The sequence below is a fragment of the Rattus norvegicus genome, chromosome 1 (genome assembly GCF_036323735.1).
Source record: "Rattus norvegicus strain BN/NHsdMcwi chromosome 1, GRCr8, whole genome shotgun sequence".
NCBI classification, from domain to species: domain Eukaryota; kingdom Metazoa; phylum Chordata; class Mammalia; order Rodentia; family Muridae; genus Rattus; species Rattus norvegicus.
The window spans coordinates 3,116,677-3,138,226 of record NC_086019.1 but is presented as its reverse complement, the minus strand read 5'-3'; the positions used below and the strand labels follow the sequence as shown (position 1 = coordinate 3,138,226).

General features: G+C 43.6%; 1 protein-coding gene and 1 non-coding gene across 2 annotated transcripts in view; both read left to right on the top strand.

Annotated features, from left to right (window-relative positions):
• Positions 1-20,828, top strand: part of LOC120100082 (retinoic acid early-inducible protein 1-gamma-like) — a 31,837-nt gene extending 11,009 nt beyond the window's left edge. Inside the window, exon 4 of the mRNA XM_039101476.2 lies at positions 20,677-20,828. Coding sequence (XP_038957404.2) covers positions 20,677-20,828 — 152 coding nt within the window. The remainder of the gene's footprint in view (positions 1-20,676) is intronic.
• Positions 9,806-9,927, top strand: LOC120100385 (small nucleolar RNA SNORA32). The gene has a single exon (XR_005500148.1). It is a non-coding gene; the product is annotated as a small nucleolar RNA SNORA32 (small nucleolar RNA).
• Positions 20,829-21,550: the final 722 nt, after the last annotated feature.

The following is a 21,550-nucleotide window of genomic DNA, read 5'->3' as shown; positions in this document are numbered from 1 at the left end:
TGATGAGTCCCACAGAGATCAATACTTCCTTATAAGGAACCTGGCTGGTAGGTCGAGGCTGGGTGATATCTGCGGCCATTGTTGTTGATCCTTAAAAAAGCATAGGAAAGTTCTCCATAAAGTTAAATACACACCTCCATTAGCACCTTTTGTCCCAAGGCAGTCAGAGGGACTCCCATGCCAGACCGATTTACAAAGTCCTGAGTAGACAGAGGAGTGGGAGTTGTATAAATGATGTCTCAGCAGAGTTTATTTCATTACAAAGGATTGTTAATGTCTATCAAACCATCCCAAAAGTTGATAAATGAACTGTGGATATCACTGGATGTTGGGGAAATTGCTGGTGTATAACTGTGCCAGAGTCAGATGGTAAATCCTTTAAAAAGTGATGGAGGAGCTGGTGGAAGGGCAGCTATGCTTGAGGATGAGAGGGCTGGAAGTGTACAGTGATGCACACAGAGTTGGGGCTCATCAGCAGGCCATGCAGAGCCTGGAGCACTGGTTAACAGGCAGTGAGGAACACTGGGATGTGTGATGGACTGAGGAATCCCTATGGTCATCACTGTCTCCCCAGCCAGGACCACTACCCAGAAATCACTCACTCAGTCTATGAAATGAGAAGAAGTTCCTTCTGACAATCTAGGCAATACTTACTTGTTCTTTCCTCGTGCTGATTTAAGAATTCATTGAATTTTTTTTTATTTTTTTCTTCATTAACTTGAGTATTTCTTATTTACATTTCGATTGATATTCCCTTTCCCGGTTTCCAGGCCAACATCCCCCTAATCCCTCCCCCTCCCTTTCTTTATGGGTGTTCCTCTCCCGATCCTCCACCTGTTACCGCCCTCCCCCCAACAATCACATTCACTGGGGGTTCAGTCTTGGCAGGACCAAGGGCTCCCCCTTCCACTGGTGCTCTTACTAGGCTATTCATTGCTACCTATGAGGTTGGAGCCCAGGGTCAGTCCATGTATAGTCTTTGGGTAGTGGCTTAGTCCCTGGAAGCTCTGGTTGCTTGGCATTGTTGTTCATATGGGGTCTCGAGTCCCTTCAAGCTCTTCCAGTCCTTTCTCTGATTCCTTCAACTGGGGTCCCATTCTCAGTTCAGTGGTTTGCTGCAGCCATTCGACTCTGTATTTGCTGTATTCTGGCTGTGTCTCTCAGGAGCGGTCTACATCCGGCTCCTGTTGGCCTGCACTTTTTGCTTCATCCATCTTGTCTAATAGGGTGGCTGTATATGTATGGGCCACATGTGGGGCAGGCTCTGAATGGGTGTTCCTTCTGCCTCTGTTTTAATCTTTGCTTCCCTATTCCCTGCCAAGGCTATTCTTGTTTCCCTTTTAAAGAAGGAGTGAAGCCTTCGCATTTTGATCATCTGTCTTGAGTATCATGTGTTCTGTGCATCTAGGGTAATTCAAGCATTTGGGTAATAGCCACTTATCAATGAGTTCATAACATCTGTGTTTTTCTGTGATTGGGTTACCTCACTCAGGATGATATTTTCCAGTTCCCTGGATTTGCCTATGAATTTCATAAAGGCATTGTTTTTGATAGCTGAGTAATATTCCACTTTGTAGATGTACCACATTTTCTGTATCCATTCCTCTGTTGAAGGGCATCTGGGTTCTTTCCAGCTTCTGGCTATTATAAATAAGGCTGCTATGAACATAGTGGAGCACGTGTCTTTTTTATATGTTGGGGCATCTTTTGGGTATATGCCCAAGAGAGGTATAGATGGATCCTCAGGTAATTCAATGTCCAATTTTCTGAGGAACTTCCAGATTGATTTCCAGAATGGTTTTACCATTCTGCAATCCCACCAACAATGGAGGAATGTTCCTCTTTCTCCACATCCTCGCCAGCATTTGTTGTCACCTGAGTTTTTGATCTTAGCCATTCTCACTGGTGTGAGGTGAAATCTCAGGGTTGTTTTGATTTGCATTTCCCTTATGACTAAAGATGTTGAACATTTCTTTAGGTGTTTCTCAGCCATTCGGCATTCCTCAGCTGTGAATTCTTTGTTTAGCTCTGAACCCCATTTTTTTAACCTACAAAGCATTTTTAATACTTGGTATATTGTGCTTAACTCATTCTCATTTATATGTGCATAAAATGTTCTGTGTGAATTCAAACAGAACACCTAGTCTAACACATTGAAATCACTACACTGAGCTACAACTGTATAGAAGGCTTGGTGATATTTTCTTTTTTTTTCTTTTTTCTTTTTTTTTTTTATTAACTTGAGTATTTCTTATATACATTTCGAGTGTTATTCCCTTTCCCGGTTTCCGGGCAAACATCCCCCTCCCCCCTCCCCTCCCTTATGGGTGTTCCCCTCCCCACCCTCCCCCCATTGCCTCCCTCCCCCCAACAGTCTAGTTCACTGGGGGTTCACTTAGCAGGACCCAGTGTTTCCCCTTCCACTGGTGCTCTTACTAGGATATTCATTGCTACCTATGAGGTCAGAGTCCAGGGTCAGTCCATGTATAGTCTTTAGGTAGTGGCTTAGTCCCTGGAAGCTCTGGTTGCTTGGCATTGTTGTACATATGGGGTCTCGAGCCCCTTCAAGCTCTTTCAGATCTTTCTCTGATTCCTTCAACGGGGGTCCTATTCTCAGTTCAGTGGTTTGCTGCAGGCATTCGCCTCTGTATTTGCTGTATTCTGGCTGTGTCTCTCAGGAGCGATCTACATCCGGCTCCTGTCAGTCTGCACTTCTTTGCTTCATCCATCTTGTCTAATTCTGAACCCCATTTTTTAATAGGGTTATTTGTCTCCCTGCGGTCTAACTTCTTGAGTTCTTTGTATATTTTGGATATAAGCCCTCTATCTGTTGTAGGATTGGTAAAGATCTTTTCCCAATCTGTTGGTTGCCGTTTTGTCCTAACCACAATGTCCACAGAACATTGCAGTTGTGGTTAGTTTCCTAACCACAGAAGCTTTGCAGTTTTATGAGATCCCATTTGTTGATTCTTGATATTAGAGCATAAGCCATTGGTGTTTTATTCAGCAAATTTTTTCCACTGCCCATGTGTTCGAGATGCTGCCCTAGTTTTTCTTCTATTAGTTTGAGTGTGTCTGGTTTGATGTGGAGGTCCTTGATCCACTTGGACTTAAGCTTTGTACAGGGTGATAAGCATGGATCGATCTGCATTCTTCTACATGTTGACCTCCAGTTGAACCAGCACCATTTGCTGAGAATGCTATCATTTGTCCATTGGATGGTTTTGGCTCCTTTGTCAAAAATCAAGTGCCCATATGTGTGTGGGTTAATTTCTGGGTCTTCAATTCTATTCCATTGGTGTATCTGTCTGTCTCTGTACCAATACCATGCAGTTTTTATCACTATTGCTCTGTAATACTGCTTGAGTTCAGGGATAGTGATTCCCCCTGAAGTCCTTTTAATGTTGAGGATAGTTTTAGCTATCCTTGGTTTTTTGTTAACCAGATGAATTTGCAAATTGTTCTCTTTGAAGAACTGGATTCATATTTTGATGGGGATTGTATTGAATCTGTAGATTGCTTTTGGTAAAATGGCAATTTTTACTATATTAATCCTGCCAATCCATGAGCATGGGAGATCTTTCCATCTTCTGAGGTCTTCTTCAATTTCTTTCCTCAGTGGCTTGAAGTTCTTATTGTACAGATCTTTTACTTGCTTGGTTAAAGTCACACCGAGGTACTTTATATTATTTGGGTCTATTATGAAGGGTGTCGTTTCCCTAATTTCTTTCTCGGCTTGTTTCTCTTTTGTATAGAGGAAGGCTACTGATTTATTTGAGTTAATTTTATGCCCAGCCACTTTGCTGAAGTTGTTTATCAGCTTTAGTAGTTCTCTGGTGGAATGTTGGGATCACTTAAATATACTATCATGTCATCTGCAAATAGTGATATTTTGACCTCTTCTTTTCCGATCTGTATCCCTTTGATCTCCTTTTGTTGTCTGATTGCTCTGGCTAGAACTTCAAGAACTATATTGAATAAGTAGGGAGACAGTGGGCAGCCTTGTCTAGTCCCTGATTTTAGTGGGATTGCTGCAAGTTTCTCTCCATTTAGTTTAATTTAGCAACTGGTTTGCTGTATATGGCTTTTACTATGTTTAGGTATGGGCCTTGAATTCCTACTCTTTCCAGGACTTTTATAATGAAGGGGAGTTGAATTATGTCAAATGCTTTCTCGGCATCTAATGAAATGATCATGTGGTTTTGTTCTTTCAGTTTGTTTATATAATGGATCACGTTGATGGTTTTCCGTATATTAAACCATCCCTGCATGCCTGGGATGAAGCCTACTTGATCATGGTGGATGATTGTTTTGATGTGCTCTTGGATTCAGTTTGCCAGAATTTTATTGAGGATGTTTGTGTCGATATTCATAAGGGAAATTGGTCTGAAGTTCTCTTTCTTTGTTGGGTCTTTGTGTGGTTTAGGTATAAGAGTAATTGTGGCTTCTTGGAAGGAATTCGGTAGTGCTCCATCTGTTTCAATTTTGTGGAATAGTTTGGATAATATTGGTATGAGGTCTTCTATGAAGGTCTGATAGAATTCTGCACTAAACCCGTCTGGAACTGGCCTCTTTTTGGTTGGGAGACCTTTAATGACTGCTTCTATTTCCTTAGGAGTTATGGGGTTGTTTAAATGGTTTATCTGTTTCTGATTTAACTTCGGTACCTGGTATCTGTCTAGGAAATTGTCCATTTCCTGCAGATTTTCAAGTTTTTTTGAATATAGGCTTTTGTAGTAGGATCCAATGATTTTTTTAATTTCCTCTGATTCTGTAGTTATATCTCCCTTTTCATTTCTGATTTTGTTAATTTGGACATAGAGAGTGACACACTTTCGTTAGTCTGGCTAAGGGTTTATCTATCATGCTGATTTTCTCAAAGAACCAACTTTTGGTTCTGTTGATTCTTTCTATGGTCCTTTTTGTTTCTACTTGGCTGATTTCAGCTCTGAGTTTGATTATTTCCTGCTTTCTACTCATCCTGGGTGTATTTGCTTCTTTTTGTTCTAGAGGTTTTAGATGTGCTGTCAAGCTGGTGACATATGCTCTCTCCTGTTTCTTTCTGCAGGCACTCAGAGCTATGAGATTTCCTCTTAGCACAGCTTTCATTGTGTCCCATAAGTTTGGGTATGTTGTACCTTCATTTTCATTAAATTCTAAGAAGTCTTTAATTTCTTTCTTTATTTCTTCCTTGACCAGGTTATCGTTGAGTAGAGCATTGTTCAACTTCCATGAATATGTGGGCGTTCTTCCCTTATTGTTATTGAAGCCCAATTTTAGCCCATGGTGGTCTGATAGGACACATGGGATTATTTATATCTTTCTGTATCTATTGAGGCCTGTTTTTTGACCAAATATATGATCAATTTTGGAGAAAGTACCATGAGGTGCTGAGAAGGATGTATATCCTTTTGCTTTTGGATAGAATGTTATGTAAATATCTGTTAAGTCCATTTGGTTCATGACTTCTCTTAGTCTGTCTATGTCTCTGTTTAATTTCTGTTTCCATGACCTATCCATTGATGAGAGTGGGGTGTTGAAATCTCCTACTATTATTGTGTGAGATGCAATGTGTGCTTTGAGCTTTAGTAAGGTTTCTTTTATGTATGTAGGTGCCCTTGTATTTTGAGCATAGCTATTTAGTAATGAGAGTTCATCTTGGTGGATTTTTCCTTTGATGAATATGAAGTGTCCTTCCTTATATTTTTTGATGAGTTTTAGTTGAAAATTGATTTTATTTGATATTAGAATGGCTCCTCCAACTTGCTTCTTCTGACCATTTGCTTGGAAAGTTGTTTTCCAGCCTTTTACTCTGAGGTAGTGTCTGTCTTTGTCTCTGAGGTGTGTTTCCTGTAGGCAGCAGAATGCAGGGTCCTCATTGCGTATCCAGTTTGTTAATCTATGTCTTTTTATTGGGGAGTTGAGACCATTGATGTTGAGAGATATTAAGGAACAGTGATTATTGCTTCATGTTATATTCTGATTTGGATGTGAGGTTATGTTTGTGTGCTTTTCTTCTCTTTGTTTTGTTGCCAAGACGATTAGTTTCTTGCTTTTTCTAGGGTGTAGTTTGCCTCCTTATGTTGGGCTTTACCATTTATTATCCTTTGTAGCGCTGGATTTGTAGAAAGATATTGTGTAAATTTGGTTTTGTCATGGAATATCTTGGTTTCTCCATCTATGTCAATTGAGCATTTTTAGGATACAGTAACCTGGGCTGGCATTTGTGTTCTCTTCGGGTCTGTATTACATCTGTCCAGGATCTTCTGGCTTTCACAGTCTCTGGCGGTGAGAAGTCTGGTGTGATTCTGATAGGTCTGCCTTAATATGTTACTTGACCTATTTCCCTTACTGCCTTTAATATTCTTTCTTTATGTTGTGCATTTGTTGTTTTGACTATTATGTGATGGGAGGAGTTTCATTTCTGGTCCAATGTATTTGGAGTTTTGTAGGCTTCTTGTATGCTTATGGGCATCTCTTTATGTTAGGGAAGTTTTCTCCTATGATTTTGTTGAAGATATTTACTGGTCCTTTGAGCTGGGAGTCTTCACTCTCTTCTCTACCTATTATCCTTAGGTTTGCTTCTCATTGAGTCCTGGATTTACTGTATGTTTTGGTCCCGTAGCTTTTTCTGTTTTACATTATCTTTGACAGTTGTGACAATGATTTCTATGGAATCTTCTGCTCCTGAGATTCTCTCTTCTATCTCTTGCATTCTGTTGGTGATGCTTGTATCTACGGCTCCTTGTCTCTTCCTTTAGTTTTCGATATCCAGGTTTGTTTACCTGTGTTCTTTCTTCATTGCATCTATTTCCATTTTTATTTCCTTCAACTGTTTGATTGTGTTTTCCTGGAATTCTTTCAGGATTTTTGTGATTCCTTTCTATAGGCTTCTACTTGTTCATTTATGTTTTCCTGCGTTTCTCTAAGGGAGTTCTTCATTTCTTTCTTGAAGTCCTCCAGCATCATGATCAAATATGATTTTAAATCTAGATCTTGCTTTTCTGGTGTGTTTTGATATTCAGTGTTTGCTTTGATGTGAGAATTGGGCTCCGATAATGCCATGTAATCTTGGTTTCTGTTGCCTGGGTTCCTGCGCTTGTCTCTCACCATCAGATTATCTCTGGTGTTACCTTGTTCTGCTATTTCTGACAGTGGCTAGACTGTCCTATAGGCCTGTGTGCCAGGAGTGCTATAGACCTGTTTTTCTGTTTCTTTCAGCCAGTTATGGGAACAGAGTGTTCCGCTTTCAGGTGTGCAATTTTTCCTGTCTACAGGTCTTCAGCTGTTCCTGTGAGCCTTTGTCCTGAGTTCACCAGGCAGGTCACTTGGAGCAGAAAAGTTGGTCTTACCTGTGGTCCCGAGGCTCAAGTTTGCTTGTGGGGTGTTGCTTATGAGCTCTTTGCGAGGGCAGCTTCCAGGAGGATTGTGCTGCCTTTTCCGGGAGCCACGGTGCACCAGGGTCCAGGATGGCGTTTGGTGTTTTCCTCTGGAGTCTGAAATGTTGGCAGAATGTAGTCTCTTCTGGCTTCCCATGCGTGTCTCCCTCTCTGAAGGTTTAGCTCTCCCTCCCAGGGGATTTGGGTGCAGAGAACTGTTGATCCAGTCCCTTCAGGTTCTGGTGGTGTCTGGGGCACAGGGGACCTGCAGCTCCAGTGCCCCTATCTTCTGGTTCCCAGAGGCCGTATACAGTTTCCTCTTGGGCCAGTGATGTGGGCAGGTGTGGGCAGTATTGGTGGTCTCTTCCACTCTGCAGTCTCAGGAGTGCCCACCTGTCTGGGCGGTGAGCTCTCTCTCGAATTCATTGAATTTCTGACTGCATTGTACTATGGACAAATTCAGATGTTTCATTAATGTCTCATCATCTTTCCATTCTTTCATGATGTCCTCTGGTACAGGATTAATCAGTTTCCACTTCATAGTATTTAGGTCCAAGATGAAGGAATAATTCTCCCTGATGCTTCATACCCAGGAAGCACTAATGATTTGTCCATGGCTGAGCTTAGAATGCATGGTGACCCATAAAGTACAGTGAACTGCAAGTCCCATACAACACCATCATTCTTCCCTTCTGATCCATTCGTTACCTCCTCGAGGTCAAGTCTTTCTCTACAAGCTTAGGTGTCAGTATCTTTGCCACACGATTTTCTCTTTTTATCCACTGTGTACCCTGGGCCTGCACAGTACCACAAGCGCTCAGCTCCTTCACACAAAGACACTCACATCCCATTCCTCCATGGGCTCTGCCCCTCCTCTCTTGCCAACCATCTCTGCCTCTGCAGTCAGTCCCACACTTACCACTGGACTTGGTAGTGTGCACTATGATTTCAGACACCTTGTCCCTTAAGTCCTGGCCCAATAGGTCTATCCACTGGGTCACTTCAGTGGCATTTGCCATCTTCTCCTGGTTACCCAAAGGCATGGTCTTGTTTACGTAATTAAAAGAAAGGAAAACAGTTCCATCCATTGAACACTGTTATTTCATACCAGAGAGGTTCTGCTTTGGTAGGAGACTTGATGATCAAGTTGCAAGTAAGAGAGTGTACATCTGTGAGAGAAACATGAAGGTGAGTTCCAAAGTGGGAGCACAAAGCCATAGGACACATGTTCCTGTGACCCCAAGCATTCTTCTGAAGGGCAAAGGTAAGAAAGTGGTGACTCTATTCAAGAGGCCCACCATCTCTGCATCTTCTGTTCTTTGAGAACAGTCGTTGGGTCACATTGGTTGGACCCCTCCCCTCACCCCAATGCATACCATGTTACCTGCAGGACTTATCTCAAAAGTACACTTATTGTCTACTATCAAGGACTGAAGTATAAAGTATGTCAGATAACATCCATATTCCTGGGCATGAAAATCTATCTGAACACTCACGGGGAAGGGAGGCATCATTGAACCCTTGGAAATTCAACATGGATCCCGCTGTTGAGGGAAGCTCCTGAGGCAATGCCCCAGTTGTCCTGGAGAGGGAAGCTGCCAGCTGTGAGCTCAGTGCTCATCCCTGCTCCCACTGGGCTCTGTCACACAGCTCTGTTGGCCATCAGAGCTCAGCTTCCCCCACATTAAACCATACACCGAATCCATTCTCAGGAAGAGATCTCTATCTGTGACCTGTTTGAAGCCTCAATCTGTCTCCTTAAGTCTTTGTTTGCCAGCATGCTTATGGCCCCTGGTGTCTCAGACTTTCACTAGCAGGTAAAGAGACACAATGCCCTATAGCTATTCTGTGAAGGAGACTGCAAAAGTAAGCAGGTAAGACAGAGAAGCCTGGGCAAGTTTGCTGTGACATGATTGTGGGAGCACTACAATTTAAAATTAAATAGTATTTTACTATAGAAACTTTTAACAAGTTTGCAATATATTTACATTAAAAAATGCAAAATAATATACAATATCGCCCAAAAGTACACACACACACACACACACACACACATACCCCAACACACACACACACACACCCCACACACATACATACACACACACACACACACACACACACACACACACACACAAACACACAGAGGCTATTTCATGACTTATTTGTTGGTCAACTACTCCTGAACAAGATCTTCCCAGGATGGCTTGATAGTCCCAGTGACATTCCCGGAAGAAAACCAATTTTCTCTCTCCCAGCAGGTTGACCCAGGGGGAGAAGGGAATGTTGCAAATTCTATAGTTTAGGAAATGGTGTGAAATCCTGCCTTAAAAGAAAACAAGAAGCAGTTGGGGATTTAGCTCAGTGGTAGAGGGCTTGCTCAAGGCCCTGGGTTAGGTCCCCAGCTCCGGGGGAAAAAAAAAAAAAGAAAACAAGAACAAATGCTTTTAGAGTGCAGTTTCTCATTTGCTGTGGACATGACCATAAAGAAAAATTCCCATTAGGTTTTCCATATGCTCCTTGTCTAGCAGTTAACCTGTTGGGAACATTTTTAAAAATAAAAGAAAAAATAAATAAAATAAAAATAAAATAAAATAAAATTAAATTAAAAAAAAAAACAAGAACAAATGGGTAAAACATGAGTGGTTGTGAATGCCTTGTCCCGGGAAGTTCCTATTGTGATGTGATGGAAAAATACCATGAAATGAAGGAAAGAAATTTCGAGGACAAGGCTTCACAGAATGGCTCAGGGTGTGCAAAGAATACCAGGGGAAGGCAGACTTCAGAGCAAAGTCCATGGGAACTGTCTGAGACATCCTGCCTGCAGGGTCTGGCACTTTGCCCATACAATCAGCGCGGGTGGCTGAAAACTGTGAGCCTCACCACAGATTGACAGGGATCTTCTCTTCCTTCCTTATTTGTTCTACAGACCTGGGGTGGTTGTTCTACAGACCGGGCCAGGGCCTTAGAGTAACTGTTGATGCTCATCTTTTGGGCAGGAAGGAGGAACCATGTACAGGAGGAGCCCTTGAGAGAGCGGACAGGGGAGTCCACAACCCTGTTTTTCAACAAACTTGCTTCCCTCCCGCCACCCCGACAACCTCCCCGCCCCCCACGACAGCCACTTCAGTCAGGACATTGCAACTCACCAGCGCACAGCGTAGACCCCAGACAGCTCAGAAAAACCAACAATCATGAAGCTCCTGTGAAAAGATGGTGCTTGGCGGCTGTATTCTCTGCCATACCCGACATGAGCAACAGGTGTGACCGGAGCTGTGAGAAGTGGTGAGGATTCTGTGCAGCCCCGCATAGGATCCCGCTCAGAGATTCACGAAAATGCCGGTCACCAACGCTGTAACTCCAGCAATTGTCAGGAACTTCATAGCTTGCTTGTCCCTCTTTGAGGAAATCAGCCAAGCTAGAATGCCATCCGGCCAAACTGGGAGCCTGAACTCCATCCTCCATCTGACTAAGGATTCGCTGATTTCATTGTCCCGCCCACTCCAAGGCTTCTAAACCAATCAACCAAAAAGCCCCTCTCCGGTGTTCTCCTCCCACTGTTTAGCATCCCTGGGCAGCTGCTTGTGCACACAGACACAACCTGCTGGCCTCCAGTAGGTGGCGCTGCAGGTCGCAGATACAGTGATACTTGTACAACAAAAGATCACTCCCAGGCCCAGGCAGTGCTCAGGCCCAGGGCAATTGGGACACTCCTAAAGAGTTTCTGTCCTGAGTTCATCAGCCACACCCCCAATCTCCCTCTCAATGGCCTATGCCTCAAGTGTTCCCCTCTATGCTGCTTTCAATATGCTTGGTCCAAGGGAAATGATAATATTAGGAACTCTGGCCTTAAGGGAGAAGGTGTGGCCTTGTTGGAGAAAATTTGTCCTGTTAGGGTGGGCTTTGGAGGTCTCCTCCTCTGTCCAGGCTCCATCCATCCAGTGTGGAATGAGACCCTCCTAGCTGCCTGCAGAAAGGAGTTTTCTCCTGGCTGCCTTTTGATCACACTGTAGAACTTCTAACTCTCCAGCACATCTGCCTGCATGCTGCCAGGCTTCCTGCCATGATGATAAAGCACTGAACCTCTGAGACTGTAAGCCAACCCCAATTAAATGTCTGCCTCTATGTAGAATTTTCACCTAAAGTGAGCCTAACCTGGGTACTGTCCTGTTGAGGGGCGAGAGATAACTTCTATGACCCTTATAGAGGCTGGAGCGCCCTTATGACAATGAGGGAAGTCTGGGGGGGGGGATCTGGCTACTGGAGCTCCTCAGAAAGGGGCCTGAGCACTCTCCTGACTTAAAGGTTGACAAACAATACGAAGTATTATGAAGTTTCCAACATACACAGAGCCTACAAAAGGAGTCCCCCCCACGGAAAGATTTCTCTACACCTGAGTGGCAAAATAGCCAACAACTTCCATGTCTTAAAGAAAGAACCCTTCCTTCAAAGGGTAAGAGACACTTTATTCTGGAGACAAATATGAAAGACCAGACCACCAGAGTGACCACAGATTTAGGTTACCCATATTTTTATGTGATATTTCTGTTTATGGACTTTCTGTAGTGAAGAGACAAGGAAAGTCATAAATGAAAAATCTCTCAAATGAATCAGTAGAGACATGAGAAAGGGATCTTACATCAATTACGTGGAAACACAACTCTGGCCCAGATCCTGTCTGATAAAATTCTTAGCTTTTGTGTCGGTGGAATTAGAAGGTCTCTTCATCTATTTTAAGGACATATCTAAGAGTCACAAAAAAGTTAGGTCACAAAAGGACATAGACAGTAATTGGTGCCTAAGGGGACTGAAGATGGCCCAAGAAAATATGTCTCAGGACCTGGGCACCTCAGCACCTCACATCACTGAGGATTGCTCAGCTAGCTTTTGTTGGTTCATGTCTGTCTAGGAGCTCCTGTTCACACATGCAAGGCTTTTCCATCATTTCTAGGCCAGGCCCAGCTGTGTGTCTGTGTCTCTGATTTGTTGTAAATCTTCTCCCCCTACAGATAGATCATGTGTGGGGTCTTTACATGATAATGTTCCTCAAAGGCTATAACTTAAAGTGGCTGATAAGGAAGCAAAAGAATATGCAAGCTTCGTTCAAAATTCTTTTAATTCATGATATGCAAGAAAATCTAACACATTGGATATTTTTAATTGGTGAAGAAAAAAGAAAAATATCAATACTAATCAAACAATGCCACAATGATATTGAAGCTAGGTGTGAAATAGCACATTAGTGAGTGACAATGCAACACTTGATAGTATTGTGCAATTATGACCAATTTGTTAAAGACAAAACCTGGAGTGGTTTGCTGTGTTCAGGGTTTCATATCTCTAGGAAAGAAGAAGACTAAATTACAACTTAACAAAAGAAGGAAGCAGCCATCCCCCCAAAACATCCAAATGACAATATGAATTTCACAATAGATTTTGCTTACTGGTAAGAAAGATTTGTAGGATAAAGTAATTTCACCCTAACAGATTGCTAAAGGACTTTTAAAACAGAACAAAGCAAAACAAGGAAACACAGAAGACTCTATAGGCTTCTGGAGGTTAATTTAAATCCGTATATTTAAAAAAACTTGTTTAATTGAATTTATAGTTTGGCAAGATTATTGCTTAATTTCTTGTGAGTTTATCAGGCAGTCAATTTCACAACAATAGAGTCTTGTCAGAGTCAACATTGAGAATCTGTTTTTGTCCGTATTTATTCATCAGAAGGGTCTAATATTTCAATGTTGTGACACAAAGTGATCTCCTAATTCAGGCCTGAGGACTGTACAGTTCACTTCCCAAACTATATTTGCAAAACTGCCTTAAAGTATTTTGTGTTAGTTTCTGTATTTGATTTGGCCACATTGATAGGCTTCTTGGACTATGAGCTGCTCACTCATGAAGCTATGTAACAGACTAAACCACTCTCTGTTCTTCAAGTCTGGTGTAACTGACTTTCTGAGTTTGCAATGGCCACCACTAGAGGCCTAAAGCAATGAGGATCAAGGGCTGGGCTGACAGCAAGGATTTTAACCTTCACCTCCAGGTTGGCCGTGTCCCAGCATAGAGGACAGGGGCATAGCTCTAAAAGAACATGACAGCCTCAGAAAGGATGTGGGATCCCAGATTCAAGTTTTGGGTCTTTTCACAGAGAAGTGCCCTTCCAGAACAGGATTTCTGGATGAAAACTGAAGACAATGATTCACTGAAACTCTCCTACACCCCTGAAAGTAACCACTGTAAAGATACATCTGTCAACCACACAAGGAACCTGTGCTATTTACATGGTCTTACAGACCTGTCCAAGACAATAGCTACCAATAATATACACTGAAAAGTCTACCAGCTGCAACCAGGATTCTCACCAGGACCCGGTTCAACTTGGAGAACTGAAGATCCTGACTCCATCCATATTCTAATTAATCGTTATCTGCGATGCTGAATTATTCCCGATTCTAGGTCTATCACCCCTAGGATGTTTGGACACTATACCTTTCCTCCACACCCACCTCTCCTTAGATGAAGAGACCCTTGAGTGTCAGTAATGATTGGGACAGATGCCCATGGCTCTCACTGAAACAAGGAAAAGCACAGCCCACGTCCTGGTTCCACACTGGCAGGACATTCTCCAGTTATTAAAGCCGGTGTTCAATTTCTCTTACATTTCTCCCATGAGGTGCAAGGCCCTGGGAGATGTCTGAACCAGCTCCTGTCAGGTCCTGCTCATCCCTCCAACTGTAGCCATGATAAGGCCTGCCCCTGAGGGATCCGTGAGGGAAGAGCTCCCCACCTGCAATCAATCAGGTTCCTGGGAGTGTTGTGGAGACGTTTATTCATTCTTTCCGTGACAGCTCATTATTCCTTCTCACAGTCTATGTCTGTGGTATCTTTAACTCTGTGGTGACTTTGGCTGGTCTCACTTAACCCTCCAGTATGGTGTCTGTCGTCTAGATTAGAAGTCACTGAGGTGAAGTTAGTACTGTGGCAGGGCTGTCCATCACCGCCATCTACACCAACACTACTGTCAGCCCCGAGGACCACTGGATCTCTGAGTGAACTCAGAGTCCGGACTTCAACCTCATGCAACAACCAATCTTCCCTTCTGCAAAATGTAGGTCAATCCCTTCTTAAGTTTTATGGCCTTATGACCCCTTGAGAGCTCAGCAACCCCAGAGGCGGACCTCAATGCACTGTTCTAAGAAATACGGCCCTTCCAAAAGGAAGTCTTCTGCCTCATTTTCATGTCATGATCTGCCCATTGTCAGGGCAGCTATGCAGACCGAAAGAGTCTCTCCCTAAAAAATAAAATCAAAATATTCTCTTTTAATAACCACAGTCTAATGCTTAGAATCTGACTCAGTTCCTCCTGATACCTCACACAATTAAAAGGTGAATCCTGCCCACCCCAGGAAACAAAGATCAGTGGTTAAAAAAGGTTAAATGAAACGTGCTATTTAAGAAGACATGACCTATTCCCTTCTTATGTATTCAAATACAAACATACAAATGGCCAAGAAGACAAGACCAGGTGATATCTCATAGCTAGTATGAAAACACTTCTTTCTGCTCAGGAATATTGCCTCTGTAGAAGTGACTACCTGTATTTTGGTTCAGAATCTCTCTCTCTCTCTCTCTCTCTCTCTCTCTCTCTCTTTCTCTCTCTCTCTCTCTCTCCCTCTCTCTCTCTCTCTGTGTGTGTGTGTCTTGGTGTGTGTGTATACACATGTGCTTATGCTTGTTCATATACTCATACTTCAGAGAATACTCATTACCTTAGGATGTCAGTTCCCAGGATGCGATGCACACTGTGTCTTGGGCTAGTCTCTACTGAAACTCACCAATTCAACTACTCTGGCTGAGGAGGTGCACTTGTCTCTCTCTGTACCCTACACTGGAATTACAAGCATGTGCCATCACAGACTGCATGGGTTCTGAGGAGGAATCTCAGGTCCTCATGTTTGTGAGGGGCAAGCACTGTACGACTAAGCTGTCTCATTGTCCCTTGTTCCTCACTAAAATGTTTATATTCTTGTCTGCTGTGATTGAAACATTTGGATGCCTGTGCCAGGCCCCTCTGAGTTCCTGGCATGGTAGAGCCATATAATCTAAGACTGTGACTGTCATCTGTGGCACTTTGCAGCCCTGGACGCAACACTGCTTGGGGATTTATCTTCCTTTACTCTGATACTCATGTTTCTTACCCTAGCTACCAATTTTCTTTAGTTTTCTTTTATACACCATAAATTCATGGTATCGTAAAATTTTATGGCCACCTTAGAGACTAATAGTCATAGATGTGTGATCTGAGTTTTGCTAAATTCTCTTACTGTTTATTTATTTATTTTTGCTCACCTGTTCATCCTGAGAAGCTGATGGAAGGCTCCCCTGATCCGCACACCTTGGTCAGATCTCACCCTGAACAGTGTGAGGTTGCACTGAGCTGTGAGGCAGGCATTGGATCAGTGGAGCAAGCTTAGTCTCTGTTGGCCAGGGTTTGGTAGGGATGCTGAATTTTATTTCTATCACCAGACAATGCATTTCTTTGAACAAAAGTTGTGTGTTTCCAATTTCTTTGCCAATGGTCTGTTTATTCACTGGATGGTCATAACCCTTTAGGGTTCCAGGTGAAGGTTGGAAAAAATCTTCAGACCTGGTTCTCTGATGTGGTTTGAGGTCCACTTGTGCTAACTGGTTCCAACCAATTATTATAAGAGAAGAGGTGACACACTTTTACCTTTAGGATTACATTAACTACCAGCCTTTGCCTCGTGGGTGGTATTTGCCTGCCATGTGTCTGTGCTAACAGTGAGGTGTCCTGTCACCCAACATCTGCTCTGCACTCAGAAGGGAGCCAACTTCTCCTGGTAAAATGAAGTCACCAGGGCAAGCCCCTGTTTTGTACAGTGATCAATAATTTAGAGTTAGAGCTGCCCTGACCTCCATGACACCACCATCCAAGAATAAGAAAGCAGAAGGAACAGAGCAAGAGAAAGTGCTTAAAGCAATGGTGTAGGGCACCCTGATGCCCTGGGGAGTGAGGCTCTGACAGCCATCAATCTCCTGGGTTCCCAACAGTTTGGTCCAAAGTCAACAGCACAGATTTCAGAGATGCCATCAGACATACATATGTGTGTGACTTTGAGGAAGAAGCCACAGGCAATGTTCAAGTGTCACCTGACACAACTGATGATGAAGACTGCAGATCAGACTACAGCAAGGGAGCACCTGTGACAAAAAGGGGTGAGGCTTACAGTGAGTTCCTGGGCATCAGCTGCAGCACCCACTCTACTTCCCTGTCCCAGACACTCGCCCACATCACAGACCACAGACTCAGTTCCCCAATCCTTTTCTCCGTTATTTTTTTCTAGGTATTTTTTCCCACCACAAGCTCAGGCAAGATGGGGCTTAAAATGTTTCTGGAGCTGAAAGTTGAATACACCAGAAATTGTGAATGAAAAGGAAATATTAAAAAAATCAGGAAACATGAAAATATCAGAAAATATAGGAAGCCAGCAAAATATAACTCTGTCTGTATTTGCTGGCCTTTTACTTCACTTTTCTTCTTTCTATCTTTTCTTTTTCTTTTTAATTCTTAGGAGTCAAGGCTTATTTTTATCACTCCGGCTGGCCCCAAGCTTAGAGTATAATTGACACTTGTGACAATCCTCCAGCCTCAGCTTCCCACACAGAGGAAATGTAGGTCTGCAGATGTATACAAGTGGATTTAAATTTTTTATGCAATATAAGATATTAAAAATAATTATATTGACTTAAATATGTGAAATGTCACCTGACATTAAATCATCAACCTATGATTATATGGAAAAATTTTTAGAACACATTAAAATACTAAGAACATTTCATTTTCTACACAAATTATATGTTTACTTTCTTTTGTATTTGGAAAAAGCCAAGAATGTCAGTGGTGAGCACTCGGCTCACATTCCCTGACTAAACTCGGCTTCAACTTCAGAGGACAGAGACGTTGGAGTCATAGTTTCAAATTCATGCAATTGTGCCTAGGTAGAGGGACCAAGTTAAATGAGTGGACTTTGTAGTTTTCTTCATTCTTTAGACAAGATTCAACTATGCCGCCCAGGCTGGCCCTGAATTTGGTGGTCGTTCTCACTGAGCCGCCTGAGTGCTCAGATTACAGGTCAGCCGACTTCTTGAATACTCTGCTCAATCTGATCCTTCTGTCTTAAGGGCTGGCCTAAGTCAGGAGCTATTGCTCTAGACACGTGTCCATGGTTATAAGAATTACTGCACTGGATCATGTCTACCCCAGGAAAAAAAAAACCAGACTTTTAGTCACAGTCTTATGGTAACTATTGTTTGTTATGAGGAGGGAGCACCTCATTTAGGGTTTCCTTGTATATTATTTGGATCCTTGGACTATGGATTCTCTGTCCCCTCAGGAGGACATTCCTGGTTCTTCCTCCTCTGACTGTAGAGTTATGCTGACTCTGCCTTCCTCCTAGGACCAACAATCATGATGGCCAACATTACTCTGGAGAGGGGGTTGAAGACTAAGCTGAGAGTTCATTCAAGTGCTCAGAGAGCCATTGTGATAGAGAGTGGCTTGTGTTAGACCATTGGGACCCCTCTCCTGTGTCCTTACCTGATTAATATACCAAGAAGAAGAGTGAGCCCAGCCGCTCCCTTACCTTTTTTCTTCACCATCGTAGCAACCACAAAGGAGCCTAAGGTATCAATGCATTGATGATTAATATTGCTAAACATAGAATCAATACAAATATATATTGACTCCAGGTGGTAAACACAGATGAGGCACTGTCCACTGTGGGTGGAATCTGGATGGCAGATGAAGGCTGGGTGGGATCCAAGGTCGTTATTGTTGATCCTGAGAAAAATGAGAAAAGCTTTGAGGCTCATGATACACATATTCTGATATCCATACAGGGAAATCGTCACCCATTTCAGGAGAATAGTCTTGCCTTCCCCACTCTGTGGGTGTTTCCTCGTGATCATCTACATAACTACTTACTTGGCACTTCTCTGGAGTCTGTCAACAATTTCCTGAGGCACTGGCTGAAATCCCCCATGGAGCACGTCCTGAGACTCTGGGCTACTTGCCTGTTGTTCTGCCATTGACTCACGGTCCTGCTGGCATCAGGATGACTCTCTCTCCAGGTCATGATTTTTGGATAAAAGTAGAAGGGATACTGTCTATCAATCGTGAAGACCCAGCATCCATCCATGAATATTCCTTGATTATATTGAGATTGTACAGTGACCTGCAAGGTGTGATTACCTGCAAATGACACCAAACACCATCATCTTCCACCCTTTATACAATCATCCTCCCTCAGTGGTCCATTCGCTCTCTTCATGCTTAGGGGTCTGTATTCTTTCCTCCCTGGCGTGCTGCTTCTTACACATTGGGTGCCATGTACCTCAAGGTTGGGTCAATATTCAGCTCTTACATGCAGACACATCCACAACCCCTTCCTGCATATGCTCTGTTCTTCCTCTTCCTTATTTATAATCTCTATCTTTGCATTCTGCCTCATACTTACCCTTGGACTCAAAGAGCCATGACTCCAGGTTCATCATCTTCTGAAAAATGTCTTTCAGGCTTTGGTTCAATTCAGCACACACCTTAGTGGCATTTCCCTTCTTTTCAGGTTTACCCACAGGTGAGTTCTGTCTTTCATCATTAAAAAGAAGGAGAGGCTTTCCATTCACTGAGCACTGTCCAGGTGAGGATCTGTACTTAACAGTGAAGGTACAACTTAGAGAGTCTGTACCTGTGAGAGAAATAGGCAGGTGAGGTCCAAAGTGGGAGCAGGGATCCAAAGGAGTCATGGCTTTCTAGCACTCAGAATCTCTCTGATGGATCAGGAGGAGAAGCCTCTAATCAAGAGTTCCAGCAGTTTCTGGATCTTAATTCTATGCCATAGTTAACTGTCTTAGAACTCCTCAAAGGCATATATGTCACCCGGGAAATTTGTCTTGCAAGTACTTTTATTGTCTAATATCAAGTGCTGAAGTATAAAATCTGTCAGATATCATCCATGTTCCTGGGGATGAAAATCTATCTGAACACACAGGGGGAAGGGAGGCAACATAGAACACATGGAAATTCAACATGGAGCCTGGTGTTGAGGGAAGCTCCTGAGGCAATGCCCCAGTTGTCCTGGACAGGGCAGCTGCTAGCTGTGAGGTCAGTGCTCATCCCTGCTCCCACTGTGCTCTGTCACACAGCACTGTTGGCCATCAGAACTCAGCTTCCCCCACTTTAATCAACACACCTAATGCATTCTCACGAAGAGATCTCTGTCTGTCTGTGACCTGCTTGAAGGCCCAAAGTATCTCCTTAAACCTTTCTTTCCCACCCTTCTGGGAGGTACCATGAGACAGTGGATGGGAAGGTAGGAAGGAAAGCTCAAGAACAGATTCTGAAATGGTCCAGAGCTTGTGAGGAATCCCCAGGGAGGCAGTCTTCAGAGCACAGCCTGCCTTAGATCCAGGTCAGCTGTCTGAGCCTTTCCCTTGGAGGGCTCAGCACTGTGCCCAGCATATCCAGTCCCAGAGACTGGTTTTTAGACTTCCTTCCTAAGGACCCCAGTGGTGCTGAGGACATCACCAAGTACTCTTTTCTCTCAGCTATAACCTTCAACCCTGTAGCCCCTCTATGCCCTCCTGCCATAACTTTTTTTTTTCAGAACTTCTATGTGCAGCGTGGAGGAGGGGAGTAGAGGCAGGAATATCCAGGGTCTCCAGTTGCTGAGTTGATGAAGTGGAGAAAAAGCCTAGGAGATTCCTGGAAGCTCAGGACTGAGAGAACTTCCTGACTTAGCCAGGTCCTTGTTCAGTGCCCCAACCCCCTCCATGTAGACCCCTCCGTGTAGACCCCTCCATGTAGACCCTGGGAGCTCACTATCTAGCATCGCGGTCCTCAGAAAATTCAGCAGCACCAAAAGGCCCAGACTGAGAGAAAGATTGCACTTGGTGGTGGCTCTCGTTGCCATGGTCCTTTCTGAGCCCAGGCGGCCTAGGGTGTGACCAGAGCTGCTGAGAAAATCAGGAATCCTCAGTACCTCCCCGCACAGGATCCAGTGCACAGAACTGAGAAAGTTCCAGGCACCTGGACTCTGAATTCTGGGCTTTCCGAGCTCCATTCTTGCAGGTTCCTAGTGCACCTTTTCCTACTTGTTTCTGGGAATCCCTACAGGACCTGGTAGCTCTGGTCCTCAGTCGCACATGCAGAGATTCCCGAGGTCCCCGAGGGCCAGGACTCTCACATTGGCCACCCCTTCATCTCACTCACCTGCAGCTGCACCCTCAGGGTTCCTTGGGCACAGGGTAAAGAAACAAAATAACCAGTCCCAGGTGAAGGTCCGCAGCGGTGGCCTGAAGCAGCGGGCAGTACCTGAGGTGGAGAAGGTATCAAAGGTAAAGAGAAGCCCACGCCTACAACTGAAGTAGGTAAAGGGTGAAATCCTTAGAGGATGAAGGAGGCTCAAGTCCCAGAACCAGAATGAAGCCTACCTGCCCAGCAAATTCCTTAAGGTCCACGTGACCAAACCACAGACAGTGGAGGCAGTCCTTTAATGTACATGCAGGAGCAGGACACCATTTGTCACCAGTTGCACACATACGAGGTGTATTTTGTGCGCAGAATGTGTCTTCCTTCTGGCCTGTAATCCAATTCACATGAGAGATTAATGAGGGAAATCTTTATATTCTGTATAAACACAAAATCAAATTTATATACTAAAATCATTTGTCTAAAATTTAAGTTGTTTCCTTTTTTCCCATCTTTATTAACTTGGGTATTTCTTATTTACATTTCGATTGTTATTCCCTTTCCCGGTTTCAAGGCCAACATCCCCGTAACCCCTCCCCTCCCCTTCTATATTGGTGTTCCCCTCTCCATCCTCCCCCCCATTACCGACCTCCCCCCAACAATCACGTTCACTGGGGGTTCAGTCTTGGAAGGACCAAGGGCTTCCTCTTCCACTGGTGCTCTTACTAGGCTATTCATTGCTACCTATGAGGTTGGAGCTCAGGGTCAGTCCATGTATAGTCTTTGGGGAGTGGCTTACTCCCTGGAAGCTCTGGTTGGTTGGCACTGTTGTTCATATGGGGTCTCAAGCCCCTTCAAGCTCTTTCACTCCTTTCTAAGATTGCTTCAACCGGGGTCCCGT